Source organism: Zosterops lateralis (assembly GCF_965231275.1).
Source record: "Zosterops lateralis genome assembly, chromosome: 21".
Classification (NCBI taxonomy): domain Eukaryota; kingdom Metazoa; phylum Chordata; class Aves; order Passeriformes; family Zosteropidae; genus Zosterops; species Zosterops lateralis.
The window spans coordinates 9,450,582-9,462,608 of NC_139781.1; the positions used below are offsets into that span (position 1 = coordinate 9,450,582).

A 12,027-nucleotide genomic window follows, 5' to 3' on the forward strand; every position below is an offset into this window, starting at 1 on the left:
GTGAAAAACAACTCCTCAGCCAGGACTGAGGCATTCTTTTCCCCCTGGCTCCCACCCAATTTTCTCTGCACGGCTCCAGCTCTGGTCCTGCCCTGACTCACAGACAAACCTTCCCTCTGCAAGAGGGCAGCCCCAGGCTCTGGGTTTTCTGATTGTTCCTGGTTTTCCTCTGTTCCTCAGCAGAGCTCAGCCGTGCCCCTGTCCCACCCCACAGACAGCAGTGCTCCCAGCTTCCTTCAGCACAAATATCTGTGCCCCAAATGGCAAATCACAGAACCATGGCATGGTTTGGTTTGGAAGGGATCTGAAGCTCATTGTGTTCCATCCCCTGCCATGGACAGGTTAACATTCCACCAGACCAGGCTGACAACTGTTTCCCAGATGTCCTTTGCAGCTTTTCCCTCCTCACCTCCTCAGCAGGTCCTGAGCCCTTTTCCTGACAACAACCAGGAGGGTTGAATTGTCATGGAATTTTTTTCAGACACAATTAGTCACCTCCCTCCCAGCTCAGAGCCCATCCCAAACTCCAAGGAAAGCATCACACCTGGGGAAACAGCTCTGTGCCAGGGCAGGGATCGGCCTCTGGCACTGGGTACACACTGAGCTGGCAGAGAGGCAGAGAAATCAGTCCCAGGCCTGGCAGATGCTTTGGGGGTGGGAGATGCCCTGCTCTGAGCCCCTGGAGCTCAGAGGGGGTCTGGGGGCTGCTGAGCCGACTGGCTGAGGCCACCCACCCTCCCCAGGGTCCAGCAGGACAGGAGGGACACAAGTGCTCCTGTGGTTTCTCAGGTCTCACTTTCATTTCACAGGTAACAGCACCAGGAGCCACAGGCTCACCTGAGCACAGAGACTTCACAGCAGCACCAGGGGACAGCAGCTTGGGTGGGAAGGGACCTTAAATCCCACCCAGTGCCACCCCTGCCATGGGCAGGGACACCTCCCACTGCCCCAGGCTGCTCCAAACCCCAATGTCCAACCTGGCCTTGGGCATTCCAGGGATGCGGGGGCAGCCAGAGCTGCTCTGGGCACCCTGCACCAGGACCTGTCCACCCTGCCAGGGGAGAGAGAATATATATATATATATATACACACACATATATACACATGCATATATATATATATATATATATATATATATATATATGTATATGTGTATATATATAATATATAATATATAAATATATATAAATATATAAATATATAATATATAAATATATAATATATATAAAATAAATATAATATATATTCAATATATAAAAATATATATTTAAATATATATAAATATGGATTATATATAAAATAAATATAATATATAAAATAAATATTATATATAGATATATATATAATATATAAAATATATATTAAATATATATAAATATATAATATATAAAATATATATTAAATATATATAAATATATATAATATATAAAATAAATATAAAATATATAAATAAATATATATATATATATATATATAATATATATATGTTCCCAATATCCCATCTAACCCTGCCCTCTGTCAGAGCGAAGCCATGGGGTTTTGTCCCCGTGAATTACACCCCGGCTCTCCCTGGGGACCGTCCCCGCAGCCCCGGGGCCACCACACCCCCGATGTCCCCTGGGCCACCACGGCAGACCCCGCCCCCTCTGTAGGCCACGCCCCCTCCCCCGCCCCGCCCCCCTCCCGTTTGTCCGTCTGTCCGTCCCGCCGCGCTCGGCCCGGGGCACCGGGAGCGGAGCGGGGCCGGGCCATGGCCCCGCACGGCCCCAGCGCCGGGCCCTTCCTGCGCTCCGACAGCGGCGGCTCCGACACGCCGATGCTGCCCGAGGGTCCCCCCCCCGCTCCCGGTGCCGGTCCCGTTCCCGGTCCGGACGGCGGTCCCGGCACAGCCCGGGGACAGCGGCACAGGCGGTGCGGGCCCCTCTGGGGCAGCGTGGCCGTCATGGCCATCCTGGCCCTGCAGATCGCCTCCACCACCGGCCTCTTCGTCTACTTCACCATGGCCATCTCCAGGGTGAGCTTTGCCCCGGGGCGGGGTCCGGGGGGGGACTGGGGGGGGACACTGTCCCCAGGGAACCGCGGGTCCAGATGTGGATTGGGGGGGGGAAACTATCCCCAGAGAACCGGGGGTCCAGATGTGGATTGGGGAGTGGACACTGTCCCCAGGTCCCCAGGGAAAACTGTGGGTCCAGATGTGGATTGGGGAGTGGACACTGTCCCCAGGGAACCGGGAGTCCAGATGTGGATTGGGGAGTGGACACTGTCCCCAGCTCCCCAGGGAACCGCCGGTCCAGATGTGGATTAAGGGATCCCCACTGTCCCCGGCTCCCCAGGACACCGCCGGTCCAGATGTGGATTGGGGGGGGACACCCCAGCTCCCCAGGGAGCCGCCGGTCCAGATGTGGATTAAGGGATCCCCACTGTCCCCGGCTCCCCAGGACACCGCCGGTCCAGATGTGGATTGGAGGGGGGACACTGTCCCCAGGCAGCCGTGGATTCAGATGTGGATTAAGGGATCGCCACTGTCCCCAGCTCCCCGGGGAGCGGCGGGTCCAGATGTGGATTGGGGGGTGGACACTGCCCGACCCCGCCCGGAGCTGCAGATCCAGCTGTGCGGGCGTGGGCGGAGGGCTGGGCTCTGTCGCCGATCCAGATGTGGAGAGAAGACACGGCGCCTTTGTCCTGGGCCCCGCCTGGCGCCGGGAGAGGAGGGGTTTGCCCTGGGATCCCATCGGGGTCTCCAGCCCCAAATGGGGGTGCGGGGGGACTTCCCTGGGCTCCAGATCCCCCTGACCCCTGTTCTGGCTTCCCATTCCCATATCCCCCTCTCTCCAGGACCCCCAAATCCTCCTCACCCCTTTGTGAAGTGCTCCAGCAGCTCTTTCCCTGCTCCAGTGCAGCCCCAGCAGTGCTGGGATCCCGCCTTTCCCTCCTCCCGAGGGGTCGCTCTGTAAAAACTCTCCCAAAGTTGGCCCTGACGGGTCTGAGCCTTTCAGCAGCCCCTTCAGCGGCTGGTTCAGACCCACAACAACTCCCCGGCAGCGGGAGGAAAACGCCAGTGGGAGATCCGGGGGTAGAGGGAAATTCGGGAATAGCAGCAGCTCCCTCATCCCTGAGAGTGCGGGGGGAAAAATAAAAAAAAAAAAAAAACAACTAAAATTGTGGCAGACATTCCACAAATCACAGCAGAGGCGGGGAAGGAGGAAAAGCCCTGCCCAGGGACACAGGGGGAATAAACAGCCTGTCTGGAGCATCCTTTGGAGGGGCTCCAGCCCTGCCCGGGGCTTTGTCTCCATCCCCGCGTCACACGAGGTCCCCTGGGGAGGGGGGATTTGCATGAGAGGCGGGGAGAGGAGGGGAAGGGGAGACACAGCCCCGGGGAAGAGGCGGAGGGAGGAGAAAGCCGCTGTAGTGGAACAATTGGGGATCATTTCAGCCCTGGATCTGTGCTGGGAGGGGGGAGTCAGTCCCTTGGAGCCCCTTTAGGCCCTGGAAGGGGCTCTGAGCTCTCCAGGTGAGCACCCCCAGCCTGGCTCCGGAGCAGAGCGGTGCCGCCCTCGGAACATCTCCGTGGCTTTCTCAGGAGCTGCTCCAGCAGTTTTCCCGGCCCGGTACAGCCCGGGGGAGCTGCGGGGCCCTGCCCGGACACGCACCCGCCGCAGCATCCCGAGGGAACAGCCCCATCCCGGGGGAGTCGTGCCCTGGCAGCGCCCGGCACCAGCACCTCATCCTTTCAGTCAGAGGCTGAATGGATCCCAATATCCTGTGGGTACAGAGGCTGAATTGACCCCAATATCCTGTGGATCTAGAGGCTGAATTGATCCCAGTATTCTGTGGATCTAGAGGCTGAACTGATCCCAGTATTCTGTGGATCTAGAGGCCGAATAGATCCCAATATTCTGTGGATCTAGAGGCTGAAGTGACCCCAATATCCTGTGGCTGCAGAGGCTGAATTAATCCCAATATCCTGGTTGTTCTCTGAGTGCCCAGGTGCTGGGGGAGCCGGGCTGGAGGCAGCTGCCCCCTGCTCACAGCCCAGCAGGGTCCTGGCTGCCCCCTCAGCCTGTCCTGATTTGCCATCACACTTTGTTCCCACCCCAGCTGAAGTCCCAGAGCCCGGGCAGCGCCGAGGAGCTGCGCTGTCTGCAGGTGCTCAACCAGCAGCCCCAGGGCTCCAGCCTGGAGGAGCTGAGCAGCAGCCAGGGCTGCCTCAAGCTGGCCAGCACCATCAAAACCTACGTGGCCACGGTGAGCCCGGGACCAGGGGAGGATGGGAGAGCTCCTGGTTGTCCCCGTGCCTCAGTTTCCCCATGAGCCTCACTAGAGCGGTGGGAGGGGGGAATGGTTCCAGGTGGGAGTGGGACTCAAGCAAGGAGGTGGTGGGGCCCAGAGAGTGTGACAGGGAAGGTGAGGGAGGCTTGGAGTGGGAGCTCAGGCAGGGGAAACCCCCGTGTCACCTTTAACCAGGGAACTTTCTCTTCTCTGTGGTGCAGGTGACCGAGAACATGATCCGCAAGAGCGCGGTGAAGGGTGAGTCCCTCCTGGGCCAGCTCTGGGCTGCAGCCTGAGCCTCATCTTGGGAGCTGTGACCCATGGGAGCTGTGACCCTGGCAGCTGTGACCTATGGCAGCTGTGACCCGTGACAGCAGTGACCCTGGGGGCTGTGACCATGGCAGCTGTGACCCTGGGAGCTGTGACCCCGGGAGCTGTGACCCTGGGAGCTGTGACCTATGGCAGCTGTGACCCATGGCAGCTGTGACCCTGGGGGCTGTGACCCGTGACAGCAGTGACCCTGGCAGCTGTGACCCATGGCAGCTGTGACCCTGGGGGCTGTGACCCGTGACAGCAGTGACCCTGGCAGCTGTGACCCATGGCAGCTGTGACCCTGGGGGCTGTGACCCGTGACAGCAGTGACCCTGGCAGCTGTGACCATGGCAGCTGTGACCATGGCAGCTGTGACCCTGGCAGCTGTGACCCTGGGAGCTGTGACCCATGGCAGCTGTGACCCTGTGAACTGTGACCCTGGGAGCTGTGACCATGGCAGCTGTGACCCATGGCAGCTGTGACCCTGGCAGCTGTGACCCATGGCAGCTGTGGCCATGGCAGCTGTGACCCTGGGAGCTGTGACCCTGGCAGCTGTGACCCTGGGAGCTGTGACCCATGGCAGCTGTGACCCTGGGAGCTGTGACCCTGTGAACTGTGACCCTGGGGGCTGTGACCATGGCAGCTGTGACCCTGGGAGCTGTGACCCCAGGAGGCCAGCAGGGGTGGCAGGGGGAAGGTGGTCACTCCTGGGGTGAACTCTGGTGCTGTGAGCTGGGGTAGGGCAAGGGGAGAGCCAGGATTGTCACTTGCAGTGACAGGGACACGTTGTGGGAACGGGCTGGGGGACAGCCATGTCTGTTTGTCCTGAGGACACAGAACCAGGGCCGTGGCACACACAGATGTGTTGGTTGATGATTGATGAGACATTTCTATCCCTCAATAACCTTTTTCTCTGCTGGGTCAGTGGGTCATTCCCTGCCCTGCTGGCACAGGGCTGGCTGTCCCCACACTGTCCTTACAACATCCTTTCCTGCAGAGGCCTGGCAGAGCTACTTCAACACCTCAGAGGGGCAACTTCCTCCCCAAACAGCCGGGAAACCTTCAGCACATCTCACCCTGCGCCCGCAGAGCCTGGCTCAGGATGGTGAGTTGGGGAACCCCTCTGGGGGCACTGCTGGGTCTGCAGGATGGGAATGGGACAGATCAAAGGGCAGGGGGGCAGGATGGAGGAGACACTGGGGCAGCTGATGGGGAGAGGTGTCTCCTGTTCACTCCAAGCTGGACGTCCAGGCAGGAGTCAGAGCCACTTCTCCTCTGCACGTGGCCTCTCCCCACAGGACGCTCCCAGCGCTTCGGGAACCTGTCGCAGTCGTGCCGCCACGCCATCACGCACTGGGCCCACGGCAGCCTGCAGTCCCACGTGCAGAACATGTCGTACCGCGCGGGGCGGCTGCGCGTGGAGCAGCCGGGCAAGTACTACGTCTACTCCCAGATCTATTTCCGCTACCGCGGCGCCGCCCGCGACTCGGGCCCGCAGCTGGTGCAGTGCATCCAGTGGCAGCCGGCCCACAGCCCGCCCGTGCTGCTGCTCAAGGGCGTGGGCACCAAGTGCTGGGCTCCCGAGGCTGACTACGGGCTCCACGCGCTCTACCAGGGGGGACTCTTCGAGCTCAAGGCCGGCGATGAGCTCTTTGTCTCCGTCTCGTCCTTGGCCATCGACTCCAACGATGCTGCAGCCAGTTATTTCGGGGCCTTCCGGCTCGACCTGTGACTGCTGCTCTGCTCCCACGTGGCCCCAGGACAGCGGGCAGTGGCCCAGGGGTGGTGCAGGGTTCTTCTGGCTGTGTTGTCCCCCTGTGGTGAGGGATGAGCCAAGAAGGACACACGGGTGGATGCCTGCAGGGCTCTGCAGTGCTCGGTGACATCCTCCACACGGGAGGCAGCTGTGAACCAGGAAAAGTCTCCAAGGACCTACAGGGGACATGGACAAGAGGGGACATCCCAGCCCTGGTGACACAGCACCTCCCAAGGGCTCCCTGCAGCAGGAAAGGCACCGAGGCCACAGCTGCCACTGCAAGACAAAGTGTCCCCATGGCAGGGTGACACCCACGAGTCTGACCCCACCTTGGGCAGGGCTGTGGGTGCCAGGACCTAGGGCTGGAAGGACCCCATGCACACCCAGGGCACAGGATTGACAGGGCCACACGCTGTGGGGATGGGGCAGGTCCAGTGTCAGCCTCTGGAAGGGAACGAAGGAGTTTCAGTTTGGGAGATAAAAGCCTGGGACAACAGCAGCGATGGTTCCAGGGAGGGCAAAGGGCAGGACTGTGACACCGCAGCAGTCCCAGTGCTGGCACCACACCTGGCACGTGGCACTGGGGCACGTGGGGACCCAGCCAGGCTGCTCAGGACCAGGAGCTCAGCACGGCTGCTGGCCAAGCACCTCCTCCCATGGGGATTTTGTCCCCCCACAACCCTCATGGACAGTGCAGTCACCACTTCCTCACCCCTCCAGCCCTGGAAACCCCGGCAGGATTCCATCTCTGGGTGGTCACAGCAGGACCTTGGAGGGACCAAAGCAGCCCTGGGGTGATGGAGGCCCCCCCAGAGGCCAGAGGTGGGTTCAGGCAGGGGCCCAGCTGGCTCAGCCCATGGACACTGGGTGGGCACAGCCCCTTTTCTAACTCCACCTGTATTCTCTGGATCCTACTAAGACTTAGAGGGATTTACAGTGGCAGTGTGGGGCTCCCAGGGAGGTTGGAATAAAGCCTTGTACTCCAGCCCAGGTCTGGCCCCTTTGCACACAGGACACAGCTCTGGGCAGCTCCTGGAGCCAGGGGGAGCAGAGCTGGGGCACTGACAGACTGGGGCAAAGGCTCCTGCTCATCCTGCACCCACAGCACCTCCAGGGGCTCTGCAGCTTCCAGCCCCCGTGGCCACCTGGGGATGTGTTCCTGCTTCTCAACCCTTCATCCCTGCTGGGCCCAGCTCCTGCAGAGAGCCCAGAAGATCTGAGTCCATCCCAGCTCCTCCTCCCAGCCAAATTGGTGACCCCACCACTGCCATCCTCAGTTCTCAAACACCCCCGGGAGCACCGAGCTCATCCTGCCTCTGGCAGCAGCCAGGGGAGAGCACAGGGCTGGACCAGTGAGGCTGAGGCCACAGGAAACAGCAGGTGGTTCCAAGATTTCCTTTGAAAGGGAGTTTAGCACAGACACGGCCCGATGGAGCCACAGAGGTTGTGTTTGCCCTGGAGGAAACAGGGAAAGCAGCGAGCAGAGAGAGCTGGGCACGGGGCCAGCAGGCAAGGAATGGCCCACCCCGCTTTCCTGGAAAGGAGAGAGGACTCGTGGGTGGGTGGGAGAGTGAGAACTCCAGCAGCATCAGGGCAAAGAGCAGCCTCACCCTGTCTGGGGAGAGCCCAGCTGGAATTCCTCACTGTGAGGAAGTGGCACAGGTTACCCTGAGCAGCCTCAGCCCTTGGGGCCTCTCTGCCTCCTCCATCCTCCTCCCTGTCCTGGTGCCCCCAGCAGAAGGGCTGGACCCCCCCAGCCTGGCCAGGGCCGTGTGGATCCTCCAGCAGCAGGAGAACCCAGCAGCATGAACACCCAGCCTCCAAAAAACCTGCCTGGGGCACCTGTGCCAACACTGCCTGTCCCAGGACGTGCCCAGGAAAGAAAGAACAAAGTGTGGAAAGCCCTGGATGAGGAGACACCACTTTTCTCTGACTGAGGACACAAAATCTGCTGCACAAATGGAGCAGAGTAATGAAGGTTTCTCATACGACTTCTCTGTTTTTGTTAAAATTGTTTATTAAAAATTACAACTCACTATTTTAAGGTGTTGCTGACAAGTTCACTGCAGCTCCTGCTAGAAAGCAAAGTCAGTGATCCCTAAACCAACTGTGCATCCCCTCACAGAGCTTCCTCTCCCTCAGGCTGGGGAGAGCCTCAAAAATAAACAACTCCCCATTATCCCCTCTGCCCCTGTCCCCCAAACCCGAGAGCTCCAGGCAGCACATCCCTGCAGTGTCCTCCCTGCTGTGACAACTCTGGAGCCTCCCAGTCCTTCCTTAACACATGAAGCTGAAGGAAAATGGGGAGAAATTCCCTGTGAGGATGTAAAGCCCTGGCACAGGGTGCCCAGAGCAGCTGTGGCTGCCCCTGGATCCCTGGAATGTCCAAGGCCAGGCTGGATGGGGCTGGGAACAGCCTGGGATAGAGGAAAGTGTCCCTGGGATAGAGGAAAGTGTCCCTGCCATGGCAGGACAAGCCTCATGGTCCTTCCAACCCAAACCATTCCAGCCTTCTGTGATTCCCTCTTGCTTTAACCCGGCCTGGAAGGTGGTGGGGGGTGATTGCAGCACTAATAAAACCTTCAGTTGACCTGATTTCCCGTGAATTTTCCCGTTGAGTCGCCGTGGATTCAATCCAAGCACAAAGTGCTTCCTGCAGCCGCTGCCAAAGGACCCTCTTATCTCCAGCTGCTTTTACCTCAGTCCAAGGCGTTCATGGCCCTGAATCTTCATCTCTAAATAAATCCAAAGGCTCTTTTTTTTTTTTCCTTTTTGTTGTTATGAACCAGCCCATTGCTGTCTCCAAGTCTCCACCCGGGCCCAGACACGATTTTGTGTTTTAGTTTCAAGTCCCCAGCCCCAGAGAGGAAATCCACGCCGAAATCCACGTCAGGGCGGCAGGAAACCATTCCCTGGGACATTGTAAATAAAACACACAAAGAGGAGCGCTGTGAGCCCCTCGCTCTGCCCTGGGGCATCTCACAGCCATCGCTGCCCCTTCCCCAGGCAGGAAAATTCAGCCCGAAAGGAGGGAAATAAAACAGAAATCTCTTTCTTACAGCACCAAGGATTCATGGAGGTGTGGGATGCTCTTAAACCCCCAGGAAAATGTTAATTAATAAATAATAAATAATGGGGCGCTCTGAGTGGGCAGGGAGAGCCGGGGATGCTGCAGGAGGGAGGCTCAGCCCGTCCCTTGAGGAATCACAGATGGTTTGGGTCCTTTAAAAGGCCATTTAATGTGACCCCATCCCAGCTGTGCCGCTCCCAGCCCCTTTCCCAAGGCCCGGCTCTGCCCGGGGATGAGCAGGCTGGACACAAGAGAAGAGCTGAGGCAGCTCCAGCCGGGCTCTTTCTCCTTTTATTCCCCCCTGAGACAGCTGGAGAGGTCAGGGAAAAAAAAAATTCCACTTTTAAATAAAATCCCTCATTTTGTGTTGTGTTCAAACCCCTGCACTATTCAACAGTAACCACAGAATCAGCCTGGTTTGGGTTGGGACCTTAAATTTGAGAGACTCAGAGTCATCTCCCCCCAGTCCCATCCTGCCCTTCCAGCATCGACAGCCGGGTGCATCCAGCCCTCGCCCCAGAGGAGTCCCCAAAATCCTGGGCCATAAATGGGATATTGCAGATATTCCCGGTCCCTCCTCTCCTCCTGCATCCCCACCAGCCCGCGGCAGGAACACAGGGCTCCTCCTGGAGTGAAACAAGGGAAGAGCACGGACTGCACAGGGCAAAGCTCTGCTCAGAAGTTGGAAATTTGGCACCGTGAGGACTCCAAATCCTGCCTGCACCCAAACCGAGCCTCCCCAAAGCCCGGCCCTGCTGGGCTTGTCCTGCCCTTCCCACTCCCATCCTCCCAGACAGGACTTTCTCCCAACAGCATCCCAGGACAAAACAACAACCCATGGGACAGACAGAGCAGCAGCTGGGGAGAGTGAGGAACTGCTGGGGAGGTGTTTCCTGCCCTGGGCTCCTTTTCCCATTGGGCAGAGCAGCTGCAATTCCCTCTGACAGCTGCAATTCCCTCTGAGAGCTGCAATTCCCTCTGTCAGCTGCAATTCCCTGCTCTCCTTCCCCAGGAGCAGCTGGGATGTTCCATCTGGGATAACCCTGCACATGGGTTTCCCTTTTGGCACCTTAACTTTGCACTGGGCTGCTGCAGCCTTCCCACAGGGAGAGGAACCTGCTCATGGATTTAATTGAAGCAGGACCAACATTCCTCAAGGGTCCACGTTTCTCAAGCTGGGACCCTCCTGAGGATGGTAAGGTGAGGAGAAAAATAGAAAAGCTTTGTGTTTTTGGTATTTCCCTGTGCCACAGGAAGAGAAGGCAGCACGTCCAGGACAGGCAGTCCCACCAAGGAGCTCTTAGGGGATTGGGAGAAGGCAGCTCCTTCCCTGAACTCAGCCCCAAACTTCCCTCAACCTGCCTTCCCAACAGAACAAAAAGAGGCATTTAAAAGCAAAGCTGCTGCTGCTGGCACGGGGCTGAGGCAGCACATGAAGAATTCCAACCACCTCCTGCCCCACAAAACCACCACAGAGCAGCCCAGGCATTTATTTCCCAAGCAGGAGGGACTGGATCCATTGGTGACATCTCGGGTTGAGGCAGCTTTGAGTTGTACAAGGATTGAGACACTGTGGAAGCAGCAGAGCAGGGACTGGCTGCTGCATGGCTTTGGAAGATCAAGAATCTGGCTTTTAGCTCCTTGGAAAGACAAGGAATTTGTTTGTATCAGAGAGATTTTGAGAGGGACCCAGCCAAGCCCAGCCAGGAGTCCCCACTCCCCACAAACATCAAACAACTGAGGGCAGGATGAAGAGCATCAGCCTCCCAAGGCATCCAGAAACCTCCCAAATTCCAGTAAATGGGCAGTTTTATTAACAGGAAAATCATTTATTCAGCGCTGGGGCAGGGAATGAGGAGCACAGGGTTTCTTGCATAGTTGTTGGCCAGAGGAGACCTGGAAATCCTCCAGCTGGGATCCAGGAGGGAGCAGGAGCAGCATCTCCCTCCCAGGGACAGGGTTCCTCCGTGGGGCAGGGTAAGGAGGTCACTGTGCCATGCCCAACACCATCAGGGTTTGGGGAAGGGCAGGAATTCAGGACTCACCTCTGGGATTTTAGTGATGTGCTATGGGGAAATCAAGGAGGAGGAATCCTTGGGCATGGATGAGAGAAGGAGCAGGAAGGGAAGACACCTGTGAACTCTTCCTACCTCCTCCTTGGGGTTCTCCTGACGAGGCAGTGGCAGAGTAATTAATACATTCACTAATTAATCAAAACCAGCATCTTCCCAATCAGAAACTGAGCCAAATTTTAAGGACACCTGATGTGGTGGGGTTTGGGTTTTTTTCCTTCTTTCAGCCAAGCACCCTCAGCCAACCAAATTTTATTTTTCTCTCCCCTATTTTGGCTTCCCAAGGTTGTGATTTTTTTTTCCACGTGGACAACTGGGAATACACCACCCTGAGCCTGTCCCTCTGCCACCACCTCAACACTGTGTGCAAAACCATCCTCACTTTTCCACACCTCTGGAAGTGCACAAACACCTTGGCTTTTCCTCCCCGTGTTCATAACAGTTCCAACAAAAGAAGAGGAGGAAATACGATTCTCTAACATTTTGCTTTTACTCCTTCATGGAATCTTTCCAACGCGACTTCACAAAAGCAACGTAAATAAAGT

General features: G+C 57.4%; 1 protein-coding gene across 1 annotated transcript; it reads left to right on the forward strand.

Annotated features, from left to right (window-relative positions):
- Positions 1-1,750: 1,750 nt before the first annotated feature.
- LOC310917854 (tumor necrosis factor ligand superfamily member 10-like) lies at positions 1,751-7,886 on the forward strand (the record flags this gene model as incomplete). Its single annotated transcript, XM_083876446.1, has 5 exons — positions 1,751-2,014; positions 4,102-4,248; positions 4,494-4,530; positions 5,582-5,689; positions 5,883-7,886. 5 exons carry the CDS (start codon positions 1,751-1,753, stop codon positions 6,314-6,316), a joined length of 990 nt encoding a protein of 329 aa, XP_083732572.1. The 3' UTR covers positions 6,317-7,886.
- Between the last annotated feature and the right edge of the window lie 4,141 nt (positions 7,887-12,027).